We start from the raw sequence: 17,892 nt of genomic DNA on the forward strand, positions 1-17,892 counted from the left end.
GAAAGCATTTTGATTCGGTCTTGCTGATAAGTCTATCCTTACTATATTTTGTATGACCACAAGGGGTCCTACCTAACCCTAACCCTAACCCTAACCCTATCTAGTGGCAGTTCTAGACCACTTTTACTGAGGGGGCCAAACTGGGGCCAGTTGTTTTGTCAGAGGGGAACATTAAACCCAGGTGAAAAATAGACAAAGATGATTGTTTTTAAAAAAAAAAATGTTATGCCAACTAATAGCACACATCAATAAATACCATGATTTATTTTTGTTTCAGTATTTAATACTAGATTGTGAATCAAATACTGTGTGTGTGTTATTAGGGGGGCTCTTCCTTTTGGAGGGGTGGCCACAGGGGGGTCCAAGCTCTGTTCCAGGGGCACTGGCCCCTGTTGGCACCTGCCTAGAACCGCCCATGACCTGATCAAAAACACAGGTATCGGTTGTAGTGTAGATGAAGATCTTTATAGAAAAGCTACTCGTCCAATTTTCATGAAACATGGGGACATCATTTTTATGTTCCTTTTTCTTTCTGTCCGCTGCTTTGAGGATGTTTTTTTTTTTCATACAATGGGCTGTAGAGTTGAACAAGTTGTAAGTGAGTGACAACCCTGCTGCTTCATCAGTATGAATATTTATTTCAGTTTCAATGTAAAGAAACATTTCATTGTTCATTCCCATGTTGTTCTGCATTCCTGATCCCGTCTTTGTTTGGATGTTTGAAGGTAGATTCAGGTGCTTCTAATCCTGTCTGTTAAACAGCAGGAATTATTTCTGAATGACTCCCACACATACTCTCTCCCTCTCTCTCTCTCTCCATCTCTCTCTCTCTCTTCTCCCTCTCTCCCGCTCTCTCTCTCTCTCTCTCTCTCTCTCTCTCTCTTCTCTGTTGGCTGCTCTGAGATGTAAATCTGTGTTTTTCCTTTTTCATGTCATCTCATTTTTTTTTTTTTTCATTTTCCCCCTGCTGCTCCCTCGGGCCATTCCATGGGAAAAGAAACTTTTCCTGCAGCCCTGAGAGGAATCCAGCTATTTTAGGAGAACACGTCACTGCTTTGAGCTGCAGCCCAGAAACTCCTTCTTTCCATCATCCACAGCTCAGCTTTTTTTTTTTTCTACTTGTTGCACAGCCCTGCACTGTTTACCTTTTTATTCAGAGGCACGTTGCATTTTTAAATCCTTCATATTTGGAGCAGGAAATAGAAGAACACATGTCTTGTTTCCCTGCAGCAGGCAGCGCGGAGACATGACGGATCCTGCAAGTCGTGCACAACTTGTGGAGCTCGGCGGCGTGCAGGCTGGTGTGGAAACGTCAGCAAGGGGTTTTTGTGTTGAGGCGGCTGCAGCGTGACATTGCACTGGAATCTGTGTGTCTCCGTGAGTGTGTCATCTGTGGAGGGTTAGGGTGTGTGTGGAAGGAGGAGGACAAAAGCTCTGAGCTACAGGTATCCATTCAAAGCATGAATGAAAAAACATTTTTTTTTTCTTTGCATGAAAATTGTTTTTGCACGACATTCTCGAGCTTTCCACGTTTCCAGACGGATTCATTCACAAATGCATGCTCATCTTTACGCGCCACCGCATCATAAACAACAACTCCAGTGATAACCTTGAACCCGTGCCACGCTGGAGACAACAGGTTCATTACGCACGACTCTTTTTGTGCACGAAATGTAGGACAATCTGGATATTTCCTTTGATATTTGATGCTTGTGTTTTCAAAAATACCTGGATTCATGATGAGCATATGTGCGTGCATGTGTGTGTGTTTTTGTTTCCCCCCCTCAGTGAGAGAGCGTGCACACACACACGTCAGCGCGGGGAGGGCAAAGCCTGCTTAAGATGCAGTGAATGTGACAGCCGAGTCCAGACTACAGCAGCGTGGACGGAGAAAAGGTGAGAGTGGAGGTGGTGGTGGTGGTGGGGGGGCATCGAACAATGCCAGAGGAAGCAGCTCACCCGCAGACGTGACGAAGACACACCGAGCAACAACAAAGGCTGAGGGGGAGCAGAGAGGACTGAGGAGCGGGACGCGGCGCCCTTGTCTGTGGGGGGAAACATGACAGTGGTGCCCGGAGAGAACCTGGATGAGACTGTGGCACTGGCCGCGCTGTCAGCCCAGGATGTGTACGACCCGGAGTGCGTGGAGAACCAGGAGTGCTGTGAGCGCGTGGTCATCAACATCTCCGGGCTGCGCTTCGAGACGCAGCTGAAGACCCTGGCCCAGTTCCCCTGCACGCTGCTGGGGGACCCCAGGAAGAGGATGCGCTTCTTCGACCCGCTGCGTAACGAGTACTTCTTCGACCGGAACAGACCCAGCTTCGATGCCATCCTGTACTACTACCAGTCAGGGGGGAGGCTCCGGAGACCCGTCAACGTGCCCGTGGACATCTTCATGGAGGAGATCAAATTCTACGAGCTGGGAGAGGAGGTGATCGAGAATTTTAAGGAGGATGAGGGCTTCATTAAGGAGGAGGAGCGGCCACTGCCCGAGAACGAGTTCCAGCGGCAGGTCTGGCTCCTGTTCGAGTACCCGGAGAGCTCCGGACCTGCCCGGGGGATCGCCATCGTCTCCGTCCTGGTCATCCTCATCTCCATCGTCATCTTCTGCCTGGAGACTTTACCTGAGTTCAGAGAAGAAGCCAAAACGTTTGATGACGAGCTGGTGCTGAACGGAACTACGCGCGCAAAGAAGCCAAACCCGTTCACGGACCCGTTCTTCATCGTGGAGACCCTCTGCATCATCTGGTTCTCCTTCGAGCTGCTGGTCCGGTTCCTGGCCTGCCCCAGCAAGCCCGCCTTCTTCAAGAACATTATGAACACCATCGACATCGTGGCCATCATGCCCTACTTCATCACGCTGGGTCTGGAGCTGGCGGAGCACCAGGGGAACGGACAGCAGGCCATGTCTCTGGCCATCCTCAGGGTCATCCGCCTGGTCCGGGTCTTCAGGATCTTTAAGCTCTCCAGACACTCCAAGGGTCTGCAGATCCTGGGGAAGACCCTGCAGGCCAGCATGCGGGAGCTGGGACTGCTCATCTTCTTCCTCTTCATCGGAGTCATCCTCTTCTCCAGCGCGGTCTACTTCGCGGAGACGGACGACCCGGAATCCGGCTTCAGCAGCATCCCGGACGCGTTCTGGTGGGCCGTGGTTTCCATGACAACAGTGGGCTACGGGGACATGTGTCCGGTTACGATCGGCGGGAAAATCGTGGGCTCTCTGTGCGCCATCGCCGGCGTGTTAACCATCGCGCTGCCGGTGCCGGTCATCGTCTCCAACTTCAACTACTTCTACCACCGCGAGACCGAGCACGAGGAGCAGTTCCAGTACACGCACGTGACCTGCGGCCAGCAGCAGCCGGCGTTTGGAGACTTCAACAAGAGCGACAGCAAACCGAGTCTGTGCAAGTCCGAGTACCTGGACAGCGAGGACGCGGACTCCATCAAGTACACCAACTGCAGCCCGCACAAAGCCTACACCGGGAAGCTCACCGATGTCTGACTGTGTTTGAGATCCTTATTTCCGCCATCATAGGGATTCATTTCAGACTCACAGAGGATGGATTACCTGAGAGATCACCTTTTGTTTCCACCTCCTAACTGTCTTCCATTACGCGCGCCATGAGCAGGAGAACGCTTCAGAACGATCAGCCAGCTGTAGCACTTTATGATTATGAATCTTTCTCTTAGTAATTTATTGCCCTAATGATGCAGGTTTTTAAAGTTTACATTTTGCTTTTCTGAGAAAACGACACAGGACCAATTCAATCTAAATTTACACTCTGATGCAGCAGGCACGTGGAGGCTGTTGTTGTTGTGGTCCCGCACACACACACACACACACACACACACACACACACACACACACACACACACACACACACACGCACGCACACACACCTGTTATTTCACCCTCATGTATTTTCCACTCAGGCTCAGATGATGAATCCTAAAATTAACCCACTTTGACGCCAGATTTGATTTGAACCTTTAACAGCCTGCCAGACAGAAACCAGGGCACGCAGACCTTCTCGTTTGACACACAGACTCCAGGAGGTTAAATCCTCCTCAGCAGCCTCTGCCTGTGTGAAAATATTATGAAATCAGAAGCAGCCTTTTTTTCCCAAATCCAAGAGCGCCCCCGTGTGGCTGAAACCACGCCCTGCATCTCTTGTCTTCGTGTGATGCAGTTTCTATAGCAACCTTCCAGACTTTTCTCCTGTGTTATCTGCCACAGGAGTGAAAAAAGGAAGAAGCTGGAGCTGCGGAGACGAGGCCAGAAAAACCACCATGTTGTGGAAGCCTCCATGTTGTTTTGATTCAGCAGCTCGGCCTGATGCAGAAAAACTCATTAAATATATGAAATATGATGAATTATCAGGCGGGCGTTCGACCTGTTGTCCATGCACCTTAGTCCCACAGAGAATATGATCCCTCCTAATGGTCCAAAGTCGACTGCAGCTAAATAATATTCTAATTATGGGTTATTTTCAGATCACAGTTCCGTCTACAAAATATAAAAAATATCTGCTAGAGACCAAACTGAGGGTTGGAAATTGTAGATATTTCCATCCAGGAGAGCTGCAGCATTGATTCTGATTATGAAGAAAACATATTCCTCTAAGTTGTGGTGAAAAAATATTTAATTTGCGTTTGTTTTTAAGCTCAATCAGCACTGATTTTAGACAGATTTATGATTAAAGAACATGAATATAAGATAAACACACCTCGGTGAATATCAGTTTTGGCATTATTTAATATTCTGCAGTTAATTGTTGAGTAAAAATGTCCTGAAATCTTTTTCTTTTTTTATGTTCAAGTTAAATTCCCCTGACGAAAACTTCCAAGTGATCTAAGAAATGTAAATGATATAAAATAATGAAACTAGAATCAGTTCATGAATGATAGAAATGGATTCTTCAGCACTTTCTCAGATACTTTCCACACACACACACACACACACACACACACACACACACACACACACACACACACATGGATCCACTTTAGAAGAACTCTTTGATTGCACAGCGAGAGGAGAGGGGAGTCGAGGTCTTCATGGTGGTCTCTGTCGTTAAAGCACCTTAACTCGTGTGGACTCCAGCGACGGAACCTCGTGGAGTTTAAAAAACAAATACTGAAGGAATAAAAAGACAGTGAAGGCCACACGTTTGTTGGATTCTAAATCTGACGGGGTCGATGGAGACGATCGACACGATGACCAAATGATTCCTAACACCTGCTGGCCTGGACTCACAGAGAGGTGAGTAACACCTGACCTTCAGTAGAATAAAAGGGGGGGGGGGGGTGATCACAGTAGATGAAAAAAAGATCCTGGGTGACATTAGAAAAGAGGGGAACATGAAATAAACACAAAAAGAGGGAAACCAGCAGAGGCGCTGTTTGACAATAGGCAAGACAGACAACTGGCCCGAGACCAGTAAGAGGCCCCAGACCAGTCAGGCCCCATAAGTCACATTTGTCTCAATGAATCACAGATTTAAAGCTGCATGTAGCGAGTCTTGTCCACTAGGGGGCAGTAGAAGACGCTTTAAAAAAGAGAATACTGACTGGAGTTTGTTCAGTTCATTTCTCTCTCTCTGGTCTTTGGTCTCCGCTCGCCCCTGAGCTGCTTCACGCCTGGAGCCTTTTTCAGAACAGTTTTGAATTTCAGCAAACTGCAAAAAAAATAAAAATTAGTAATTTTCTTGTCTTCATCATTTTGCATAAAGCAGTGGGAAGTTAATTTAGGCTCAACGAACAATAAATCTTCTCTGAATCAAACTAATTTTAGAACATTTTCAAGGAAACCACTTTGTACAAATGTTTCTGAGAGAGCACCGTGCGAGGTGATATTCAAACTTCATTTTGACTCACGAGTCTTTGGAGCAACAGAGCACATGAACAAAGTCACATTAAGGCTAAATATTGATTTTCACTCTTTGACCTTGAAGCCTTCGAGGGCCTGAGAGTTTCACAACAATCTGTGTTTTAGATATTTAATTCTGAATGATGAGAGAGATGTTGTTGAGATGATGATTATGATGGGAGAGGATGCCGGTTGGTCTGGGAGGACGGACTGACTGCAGGGCCGAGGGAGACTCAGGATGGGGGGTACGGTCTCGAGCTGATCTCGGCCCAGACTGTTCCTGACAGACGAGATGAAGGGAGGGCGGACTGGGATGGCTCGGTATAAGTCTGCTTGTCAGGTGATTGAAGGTGTGAAGTTAATGTATGAACTTAATTTGTAGCTTCCCGTTTCTCCTGGTCGGTCATCCAGCTGTGCTAAAAAACACAAATTATGTCGTTAAATGATTAGAATGGGAATCCTCTCGCTCTTCTTTAACACTCATATGTTTTTATCCTTTTGTAATAATGTTGATGATCTAAAAAAAGGATCTTGTTGACTCACTAGAAGCTTTAAAAGGACGACAAACTAGAGAGGATTTATCTGTCTTTTGTTCTGCCTCTTTGAGAACAACCTGTAAACGCTGCTGACAGGATTAATGTGTGTGTGTATGTGTGTGTGTGTGTGTGTGTGTGTGTGTGTGTGTGTGTGTGCAGCAGTACAGCTGTGGGCCTGCAGGTGGCAGCAGCAGCTGCAGGAAGTCTGAGTTCTGCAGCTGTTAGGAGACACCACAGCTGGAGCATCAGTTCCCCCCTGCTGTCTCAGATTTTTACCAGCCATCGTCTCAGCTGCAGCTTTTAAATCTGCAGATGACCTGAAGTGTGTGGAGGTTGTGTCTGCTGGTGTAACGCTGTGACCTTTTGACCTCTGGCTGTGTGTCAGGGTTTCAAGAGGGCCCAGGAAAGCCACTGTGAAATGTGACTTCTATAACAGTTTAAATCACAGTCAGTGAGTTTGTTTTTCTTGGATGTGATTGGGAGAAAAATCCCTAATTTATGTCTTTATTTCTAAACAAAAGGAGACTAAATAAAAGCATGAAACATGTTTGACATCCATCAGTGGATTCAAGTGACTGTTAGAGAAAAAAAACCTGTTAAAGATAAACTGTCTGTAAATCCCTCTCCCTTCTGAGAGGGAGTTTCAGCTCTTCTAACGTCTCTCAGTCCAGCTGCTCTGAGTCTCACTAACGATGAGCGACACAGGTGATTCAGTTTACCTCATCAAGCTCCTCACACGTCAGGACCCTTTGTAGGTATTACACACAGCTGAAGGCTAAGAGTAGAGAGTTGCTTCTCTGCAATAAATCCTCCCTTTAAGAAAGAATAAATATTTTCAGATGTTGTTAAAACAGTCTCACAGACGTCTTGTGACCCCCAAATGTTCAGTTTTCTTGTCTTCACATCATCACTAAAAACCTGAGTTATGAACGTCTTTACTGCTGTATGTATGGACTGTTGGTGTCGCTGGAGGACGGTTTGTGTCTGCTAAGGCCTGAGACAATCAGCTGCTGTGTTTGTGATGTAAAGCTGATGGAGGAAGCTAAAATCATATTTGCATGGATCCCAGTCTTCTCCTCCACCTCCTCCACCTCTCATCCACCCTGTCAGTTACATAACACGGCAGCTCATGTCAGCCTGAGAGAGAGAGAGGAGACATGACAGCTCCAACAGCATCGTGCTAACTGACCGTGTCCCCCCTGGGAGGCTTTTTGGTCCCAATCTCTTCCTGTGAAGTCTCCCCCCCCATCCTGCGTGTCCTCTTGAACATATGCGGGCGGTGCAGACGGAGGTAAACAGGTTTCCCCTTGGATGACACTGCTGCTGTTGACGAGGCAGAGTTACACTCTGACAGCTATTGTTAGCGTCTTTGTCAGCGCTGAGAGAATCTGTCCTGAAGCCCCCAAGTGGCCTGCAGTGAGTTACACCCCCCCCCCCCCCCCACACACCACCACCTTACGTCCACCCCCACCCATTCCTTTTTCCACTTCATGAAAGACAAACAGGCTCATAACAAAACAGCAGAGTGGAGGTAAAGATGGAAGAGAGAGAGAGAGAGAGAGAGTTAGCAGAGTTAGCTGATATTATTTTTTAGGTTTAAACTTTAGAATTTTAGAGGAAACTAAACTTAATTGTTAGTTTTATCCAAGCGGCAACCACCGATGTTGAAAAATGAAGCCATCTGGAAGTGCAAAAAAATCCTGCAGTTCCTGGAGTGTCCACTAGAGGCTGAAGTGTAACATCCTGCAGTTCCTGGAGTGTCCACTAGAGGCTGGCTGCAGAAGCACAGGAAGTCACATACACACCCATTCTAAAAAGCCTGTTTTTACAGCAGAGATTAACATGTTTACAGCCTGGTTCAAAAAACCAAATAGGTGTGATTAGCTCATGTCTCGATGGACACACACTGTACGGGGGGTGAATGTTTTGATGACTCATCAGTTTTGATTTGATGAAGGATAAGAGTTATTCACAATAAGGCGTGTAGCTGACCTGATTGACAGGTGGGCGCGGTGTAACGGTTTGTCAGGAGGTTTAAAACCCGCCTCAGCTCCAGCTCTCAGCCTGTCGTTAGGTTGACTGAAAGTTAGACTGAGACAGCATTTCCAGCATGGAGACCGCCACCGATGGGACTCCAGCGCCCCCTGCAGGAACAGACGGGGGACCTCACTCAGGCTTCATCCGTTAATATTTACAGACTGTTGTTTAATCTAACAGTAAACATTCCAGTAGCTGCTGGTAAATCTGTAAGACTTTACATCAGAAGCAGATCCAGCTTTTTTCAGATTTGTCTGAATTTATCAAAATGAGGTTTCTAATCTTTACGAGACATTATAGGAAAACTGGTTTTGCTGGTTTAATTCAAAAGGTAACAATCGGTCGTTTATCTGACAGATGGATGCCTGAAAATGGTTCGTCTGTTCCTTCCTGGCTCTGTGTGATGATTCATTCATAAATGTGAGCGGAGATGCTCTGATTGATTGACAGCACGGGCGTCTTAAATCAATAAGTATTTCTAAGGTTCTATTTTCAAAGCAGGAGCTGTCACTTCAGCTCGGTGTGAGCGGCTCATTCAGGTCAAAGCTCAGCGTTATTTAAAGACTCTGTCACTCACACTTGATGAATTACGGTCACGAGACCTCGAACCAACACAACAGTAAACTGTCACTGACAGCAGCTGCTGGGCTGCGGTCTCCATGGCGACAGCATCATCACACACACACACATGCAGGGCACACCGTCGCACTGATAAAGAAAAGGAAGCTGCTTCTGTGATCCAGGAAGATTCATGTTTCGGCAACACATTTTGCTCGGACTAAATATGCATTACAGCTGTTAGCATAGCTAGCAGAGAATACTGCATTCTGATTGGCTGGAGAGTTTGCTTTTATTGCATGCATGTGCTCCTATAGGACGATCCAGTTATTATTAGATTACGTTATTGGGCTTTTAGTCCGAGTATTGAACAACATGTGAAAGACCGTGCGTTGGATCCACAGCGACTTCCTGTAACGAGCTAACAGGGCTGCGATATGAGCATCCCGATAACACAGTACTGAAGTGTGAAGTGTGATTGTTAAGTCGGTTGGATCACTTGTGATGCAGCAGGTAGTCAGGAACACTAAACGTTGATAAACCGGCCCTCGTCCCTTTTGATCTGATTATTATACCTGATACTTCCTCTTCCTGGAGAACCGTCTATTTTTAGCTCATACTTGGAGAATGTGCAGCCATGCTGACAGAAGCCAGCTGATATCACCTGAGTCTGCTGCAGTGAAGTGAAGCTCCACAAACAGCACAGAGAGTGACGCGCAGCACACAGCTGGTCCGACTGCTTCTGGTCCAAAATCGCCGTCCGCCCGGCTGTCTCATGCAGCTCATCACTTCCTGTCTGGAGGTTTTTTTAACGGTGTCCGTGGCTGCAGAAAGATTCCCACCAGTGTTTTCAAACTGGGATGAAACTGGGTCAATGACAGAATAAAATCTTCTGCTGCCCCCCCGAGGGTTTTCACTCTCAGAGGGGCCCTGCTGGTAGCTGCACAGTTTGTCACAGGTAGACGGGGACTTCTAGTCTTGTGCTACTTACTTTCATTATATAATCATGCCTCTGAAATATTCATGTGCAGAGAGATCTTCTGAAGGATTTCTTGGCCAGTTAAAAAAGTTGTACAGTGAATTCTGCCTCCAGTGGGATTCCTCTTAGAACATAAAGGTCAGGTTTTTTTAGGGCTGGTTTGAATGTTCTCGAGCAGGATTAGAAATAAAAGGAAGACGATGTCATCAGGTTTTTTATACGACTCAAAAATACAAAACTGAATGCATGAATTAAAAATGTAAAAGCATGACTTCTCCACCGTCCCCCCTCAACACATTTCAGGACAGATCGGTGCTCCTTTCTTTGCAGACGGACTGTTTTTAAGACACAGTTTTGCAGGTCTTCATGTCCCCTATAGTTTCCTCTGCAGGTCAGACTGACCCTCCACGTCGTCGCCGCTTGTCTCGGTGGCGATGTGTTACAGCAGCGCGGCGCTCTCTGCGTGTACAGACAGGACAGAACGAACAGGAGGTGATGGCTGCTGGTTTGTCCTGTCCTTGGCTCTGCTTCCTCAGCATGTGACTGTAGTGATGGAGATGGCCTGGAGTGTGAGTGTGTGTGTGTGTGTGTGTGTGGGCGAGGGAGAGAGAGAGCGGGACAGTGAAAAGAGGAATATATAGATGTGAGCGTGCAGCCCTTTATAATAATGTGTTCTCAGTTTGTACTCTGCAGGTGCTCGTGTGTTTTTTGTGCTGAGCGTGCAGTTTAGTCTCTTTGAGAAAGAAACCGGGTCGATGTGAAGAACGTAAATCATCCAGGTGTTTCTGATTATTAAAGATGGTTTCCTTTTTGTTTTGTTTCAGGTGAAAAAAAGATGAGCGGCGTCTCCGCCTCCGTTCCAACGCTTCATCAAACCAAAAGAGAAAACTTCCTCTTTCTCTTCTTCCTCCTCTTCCTCCCCTCCTCCTCCTCTTCCTTCTTCCTCTTCCTCTTCTTCCTCTTCTTCCTCCTCCTTCCTCTTCCTCCCCCCTCTTCCTCCTCCTCCTCTTCCTCTTCGTCCTCCTCCTCTTCGTCCTCCTCCTCTTCGTCCTCCTCCTCTTCCTCCTCCTCCTCTTCCTCTTTGTCCTCTTCCTCTTCGTCCTCCTCCTCTTCGTCCTCCTCCTCCTCCTCCTCCTCACTGATGAAGGAATGAAACACAAACTCTGACACTCATAGGAGAACATGCAGCTATGAGACGCCTTCCCGCGGTAAGAGGACTGAAGCTTCAGTCGGACTCTGAGGTACGACAAACTTCACTACTTGAATCACCTGACGACTCTTCAAACATGGCCGCCGCCGGCTGACGGAGTCCAGCACACGGTATATTCACGCGTCGATGTTTGTGGGAGATTATAGACAACTTGTAATTCCTGTCTGTACGATCATATTCAAACCAAAACATATTACTGCATGCTGTGAAAGTAGAGCATGCAAACAGAAGAAAGAGACTTTTGTGTTGACGGCTCAAAGCCAGCATCGCTCATCTGAAACACGGGAACAACAACAACAACAACAACAACAAGAGCCGCTCGTCCGCATCAAGCTCATCACAACAATTCTGTTCGCCCGGCGGAGTTTGTTTCTAAATCTCTATTTTTTACGGTATCATACTGTATGTGTTTTCTATGGGGAGGAATCAGCCTCGTGATTATTTTGTAGTTTTTCACATTTTTGCTAATGTGTTCGAGTTGTTGTCATGTTTTTTTAATTTTTTTTGTTTGCCTTGGTAAAAACAAAGCAGCTCCAGCGGGCAGCGACGAATGTCTTGAGTGGAAACTGTTCCGCTGAAACGCATCGATCGCAGACATTTTCACATCTGACTTTCTTTGGATGATTTTTGAATGTTTCCGATTGTGTTTTTTGGGGGTTTTTGATCAAAATGCTGTATATCTGTTTAAAAACATCTACCTCAGTGTGTCAGCTCATTAACGACAGAAGCTTTAACACCTGGATGACGTCGGCGTCCCCCTTCTTTATCTGAAAAGAAAAGTCTCAAATGATCCGGTGCAATGAAATGAACCCAGACACTCAAACAAAGAGAAGTCTGAGGATGCTTGAAGGAAACGTATTAACGATGAACGTGTATCACAAGGTTTTCAAAATGATTCTTTGAAACCTTTCAAAACCACCTGTTTTAAAACAAGTCGTAATTTAATGATCGTAATGTACGGAGGCTTTAGAGAAACTACATCTGCTCCAGAAGACCGGTGAGGAAGAGGAGAGGAAGAAATCCATCAAATGTTGTAGCAACCTCCTGCACACCTTAAACATGAGCAACGTTGGTGTTGAAGTCAAGACCACACTGACCGAGACCAAAACATACCTGAGACTGGAGTGCTCCGAGACCGAGTCAAGACCTTAAATATCACTGAAACATCATCATCCTGTGTTTAGGGGTTGTGTCACTCAGTTGGACTGTAACACCGGGAAGGTTGCAGTCGTAAAGAGGCGTAGAAAAATAGTCTGTCAGTGGTGGTCTTGATTTAAAAATGAAGTCCAAGGCCGAGAAAAAATGCTCTCGATCCCGAGACCGAGAACTTCAAGAAGTGATCCGGAGACCAAGACCGACTTTGAATGCTTCAACACCAGTTTCTATACCGAAATGTTGCCGACGTCGATGGGAAATCTTATTCAGTGTGCAGGAGTTTACGTGCAACTTTTAGTAATCAAAAACAACAATGATTGATTTTTCTTACAGATCATATTGACGTTTAAAACTCCGGTTTAGTGACAACTCTCATATATTAATTTAAAACCGTCCAGACTAAATACAGCAAAGCAGCGTAGAGCCTGACATGATCGTGTTTGCACAACTTTTTAAATTTATTTGCCAAATAGTAAAACATGCTTGTGAACGAGTACGGCTGTTTGAATATATGTTTTCTTTATTTAAGGGCAATAACAGACTGCAGAGGTTTCATAAGAGGAGCTGGTTAGTCTAACTCAGATAAATCCTGAACTAGAGTCCGTCCAGTCCTAATCCCTTCTGATGAATAATAAGAATCTGAAAACAGTCAGAGGAAGATGAGCTGCTATCTTAAAAACAACGTTCAGTCTGCATTGTTTTAATTGAGCTTTTTCCCCTTGACTCTGAGAGTTCAGACCGAGAGAGAAACAAACCAAAACTACTAATTTATTTCATGGAGATGGTCAAAACTATTTGATGTCTGTTTTCTCATCTGATTTCCCCAAAATGTTCAACTTCCTGATTATGAATAAACATCAGTTGTAGTCTGTAAAACTTCCATCAGACCTCTAACATCAGCTCTGCAGCTCGGTCTCGGTGTATTTCTGCTTGGCTCGGACATAAAAACAGCCGGGGGAGACCTCTGTCTGTCTGACAGAGTTACTGATGAGCGGTGACGAGGCATTAAGTTGTGATGATTAACGTTTTCTGCTAACTGTGCAACAACAACAACAGTAATAATACAGTAAATCCCTTGTGAGTGCAGCAGTGTCCTCTGACTCTGACTTTGGTCAGGTTTCCACACCATCGCTCGATATTCACCAACACAAAACATCCGCTGAAGGACATGTTCATGCTTCATTATAACCCACAGAGTTCAGCTCGGGCTCGCCCCCCCAACTCGTCTCATTTCATGCAAAAAGAAGAAAAAAGCAATAGTGGGAGTGACGTCTGTGCTCTGAGGAACTTCAGTGTGGACGCATTCTGATTTCATTTTTATTTTTTTTATTGCAAATTAAATTGTTGCCATGATTATTTTGACAATCTTCAATTGTGATCTATTTTTGATAAAATAAATCTTTAATCCTGATCCGCTTCGATCTTCATGTGTTTGATGATTACACATGCAGATGTGTCATGCTTTCTCCTTGTTTGTTTTACGTGTCATAAACATTTCAATGGCGAGGATGGATTTATGTGTGTGTGTGTGTGTGTTTGTGTGCGTTGCTTGGAGAAAATGGCTTCACATTATATGTTCATTCATTCTGCGGACAATCTTTGATCAGGAGAGAAAGCGACACATCTTTAACGTCCAATGGAAATTAAAGATCCCGTCTCCTCCTCATGTTCACCTTTCATGTCGTCAGTCTGTGAAACCTTTAGAACAGCTTCACATGATCTCATTTATCTGATACTAGAGTCAGTAAAAACCCTCATTTCAGCCTGAGCTGCTGTCTCTTTAAGAACCCCCCCCCCCCCCACGTTTGGATGGTTTGACTCTTTCAGATGCAACATGAAAACAGCAGAAATGTGTACTAAGCTTTGGTCTGAACATCTTGAACAGTGAAAAGATATCGTATAGCAATTATAAGTTATGTACACCTAAAGCCAACATAATGCTAAGCTAATGCTAACCACAACCACACTCATAGCGGTTAAATGTAAGTTGTGATGTGAAATGCTTCGTAGGTTAAGCCGTGTCTTAACTGTGTTTAGAAAACCAGCTGAGGTCACTTAGAAACATGCAGTCTGGCAGTAAATCAACAATAAGCAATAACGCATGAATAGCAGAGTATCGTCGGCGAAGGGGAGTTGTCAGGTTGTTCATCTCTGTGCATACAAAGTGGATAGTGCCTTAATCACAACCTCATTCTGTTAATACACCTTCAAATGCATCTCAAGAACCATAGAAGAAGAAGTTATGTATTTATATCTGCTCTGTAGGGATGCAATTGACTGGTTGCACATAGAAATAATGTATCGTAAAATGTATTGAATGTACAGTAAGTAGTCTTCCTGGTTGGTGTTTTGAGAGGAAACAAATATGAAAAGTAAAAAAGACATTTCCGTTTCTTTGGAAGCTCCCATAGTTTCATTTTTACATTTGAGTGTAATCACATTGATCTCTGTTTTTTATTTTGCTTTTGGGCTGCTCAGGAGAGTTAAATTGATGACTGTGACCCCCTCGACTCATCCCCCCTTCATCAAAATGATCAGCTGTTTTATTGAAGTGTGGATGTTTCAAATGACCAATAATAGAATTAATAAAAAACAACAAAATGAAAGATGATTTGAACGAAAACTGAAATTAAACGGCTTCAAATATGAAATTTAAGATGAATATTATGTAAATAGTATTTTTTCAAATCTTTGAGTCCTGAGAAAAAAATGTGTGTGGCTCACGTCGTCAAAATCTGAAATGATACAGAATATATTAATTTAAATAGTAGAACAAAAACGGACAGTTACCTTCAGTTTTCATATTATGCAAACACATTATATTTTTTAAGGTCCTGTTAAAAAAGGTTAAATTAAAGGTCACATATTCTGTAAAATCCACTTCTCCATGTTCCTCTAACACTAACATGTGTCTCTAGTTCGTCTACAAACCCCCCAATGATGAGAAAAGTCCATCCTCTCCGTCTTCTGCCTGCTCCACTTTTCAGAAAATGTGTGCTCAAACAGGCCGTTTGGAGATTTTCCCTTCATGACATCACAAAGGGCAGTAGCCCCTCCCCCAGGTGGGTGACACTCCCACAGCTAGGTGTTTGTCCTTCCAGAGAGGGGGCGTGGTCAGACACAGCTCATTTACATATTTAAAGGTACAGACACAGAAACAGCCTGTTCTGAGCAGGGCTGAAATAGAGGGGTTTATAGACATGATCAAATACAGGATCAGAGTGGATTTAGAACAAGAAACTTCACACACATGTTTTGAGGAGCTCTGAGACTTATTTAAACTGAAGAAGAGGAGGAGGATATGTGACCTTCAAATGTTTGATGCTTAAAAGTAAATTATGTGGAGAGTATTTTGGCTGGTATGAAAGACTGTGATTGGTTGCGTACATTATTTCTTTTCAATTAACGAACATAAAAAATGTAAACCAATAAAAGAGGTTATAAACGTTGTCCCTAAATGTACTTCTGTTGAAACATCAGGTTAAATATAACTTTACTTTTTTTACAATGATGTTATGATGCAAAGGAGGGAAACAAGACTGAGATAAAAAAGACTAAAAAAATAACCATCACAGACTCTTACAGGCATGAGTGTAACACATGCAACCTGTCTCCATGTATTTGCGGTGAGTCGTGTTCTCTTTCCACTGAACTGTGTTTGTCTCACTGTGATTTCTGCTTCTGCACTGAGTCCCGCTAACAGCTGATAACAACACCTGTAACAAAAGAGACTTCCTGTCTGCAAAACCTCAACCTGTGTCCTCAGTGTTTAAAAAAAATCTCAAATAATATTTTATTTTTGTTAACTTGAGTGTCTGTGTGTGTCACTGTACGACAGGTATAACGTTAAATATCAGAGAATTAAAAAAAAGAGAACAAGTCTTTCATAATGTAATATAAATGTCTGGCTTGGGATGGTACATGCTGTATATGCACAACAGAGTCATTCTGATAGTTGTGACCAAGTTTAATGTGGCCTTTTCTTTCTCTTTAATGTACTGCAATGTTGTAAATTATTTGTAAAATATTACATAATGTATATTAAAGTTGACAAGGCTTTATGTTTCTACAACTTATGTTTAATAAATAAATGAACTGTGCTCAACTGTCTAACATATTCTGCTTTTTATCAATTTTCAAGGGTCATTTTAAAATGAGTTTTGGAATCGGAAAACCTGCTGTTCATTCCAGTGATAATCCCCACCAGTCTTCTCATTGACAGTTATATTTTAAGTGGTTTTTTTTGTGTTTTAGTTGTGGATTATTAGAGCCATAAGTCCGAGTCCAGTTTCCTGACCTGGTGTCATATTGTGACTTCTTGACTCCTGCTTGCAGAGTCGTGTAGATCAGACGATAAGCCTGCTTTCCTGCCACTCCAGCCGCCCCAGACCTCATTCAAAAGTAATGTCCCTGAGCTGCAGGGAAACAGATCCCTTACATAAGGAAGCTGCTCTGAGGGACATAGCGGAGACAGCAACAGACAAGGACTGAGACTGCTGAATCAGCCGTCAGAGATGGTCTCTTGCATCTGCCTTTCTTTTATTCGGATACAGCGGCTTGTACGTTCAAGAAACAGTGGCAGAAGGCTAAGTTTGATAACCCTGACACCCCGCTTTAAAGCCTCATCCTGAAGTCTTTTCTGAGCCGAGAGGAGTTTTTAGGCTTGATACAATCCCTCCAAGTGTGCTGATATAGCTCTGTGCCCGAAGGCCTTGAAGTGCTTTTCCAAATCAGATCAAATCAAATCAACTGGCTCGCTTTGACATGAATGAGCAGCTCTTTTAATCTGACCAACAGCAGCTGCTTGTATCTGCAAATTTGATAACTTTAGGTCAGGGTTAGAACGTCTACTGGTAAATAAAAAGTTTGCATGCTCGTTTATATGGTGGTATCGCTGCAGGGTGACAAACACTTTTAATACTCAAAATAAAATGCCATACCCTGCAACCTGTTAGCTTAGCTTCGCACAAAAGCTGCAAACAAAGTAAGAAAGTATTATGCATCAGACTGGAACTTTTTCCTGGAGAAGTCTTTCAGGATTCCCAAGCAGGGGTGTGTCCAGAGGGGTGGCAGGCCCCCCCTAAGGAATCTTGTTGGCCACCCCAAAACCCTTAACCCTGACTGTCAGAGGCAGTACTTACTGTGTTTTCAAAATCTATTATTCAGGCTTTTTAGCGACAGACAGGAAGCTTCAAATGGGGATGTTCATATTTTTTTGAGTCCTTGAAGAACTCAGCTTGGAAGATGTGATGCCAATATGTGATGAGTGCAAACAAAAGGGGTAAATGAACGCTCAGTTCCCCCGTTTGGCCACCAGAGTCCAACAAGTCTGGACACGCTCCTGTTCCCAAGCAACCAATAAACGATAAACAACAGTCTTCTTTAGAAGTGGTGGTAAGTGGGTTATGTTATCTTTTGGATAGAGCTAGGCTAACTGCTTTTAATGGTCTTTGTGCTAAGCTAAGCTAATGGCTGCAGTCTTATGTTTAATGCATGGTGTGTTGGAGAGGTATCGATTCTCACGCAGCTCTTAAACAGAGAACAATAA

At 44.3% G+C, this 17,892-nt stretch overlaps 2 protein-coding genes and 2 long non-coding RNA genes across 6 annotated transcripts in view; 2 read left to right on the forward strand and 2 right to left on the reverse strand.

Annotated features, from left to right (window-relative positions):
- The window catches only part of ptprb (protein tyrosine phosphatase receptor type b), a 282,274-nt gene that overhangs the window by 45,638 nt on the left and 218,744 nt on the right, over positions 1 to 17,892 (reverse strand). The gene's annotated exons all lie outside the window — the stretch shown is intronic.
- Positions 861 to 4,938, forward strand: LOC132956686 (shaker-related potassium channel tsha2-like). Of its 3 annotated transcripts, none has more exons than XM_061030259.1 (2): positions 861 to 1,673; positions 1,789 to 4,938. In XM_061030259.1, the coding sequence occupies exon 2, from the start codon at positions 2,060 to 2,062 to the stop codon at positions 3,500 to 3,502; it is 1,443 nt and encodes a 480-aa protein (XP_060886242.1). In that variant the 5' UTR covers positions 861 to 1,673; positions 1,789 to 2,059; the 3' UTR covers positions 3,503 to 4,938. The 3 variants fall into 3 exon arrangements, with proteins under 3 accessions (XP_060886242.1, XP_060886243.1, XP_060886244.1); XM_061030260.1 differs by having other exon boundaries at positions 861 to 1,639; XM_061030261.1 differs by having other exon boundaries at positions 861 to 1,445.
- LOC132956688 (uncharacterized) lies at positions 4,826 to 5,107 on the reverse strand. Its single transcript, XR_009666073.1, has 2 exons — positions 4,978 to 5,107; positions 4,826 to 4,937 (listed from the first exon to the last, which is right to left on the reverse strand). It is a non-coding gene; the product is annotated as an uncharacterized LOC132956688 (long non-coding RNA).
- On the forward strand, positions 5,132 to 16,444 carry LOC132956687 (uncharacterized). The gene is made up of 2 exons (XR_009666072.1): positions 5,132 to 5,263; positions 10,804 to 16,444. It is a non-coding gene; the product is annotated as an uncharacterized LOC132956687 (long non-coding RNA).

Source organism: Labrus mixtus, chromosome 22, assembly GCF_963584025.1.
Source record: "Labrus mixtus chromosome 22, fLabMix1.1, whole genome shotgun sequence".
NCBI lineage: Eukaryota > Metazoa > Chordata > Actinopteri > Labriformes > Labridae > Labrus > Labrus mixtus.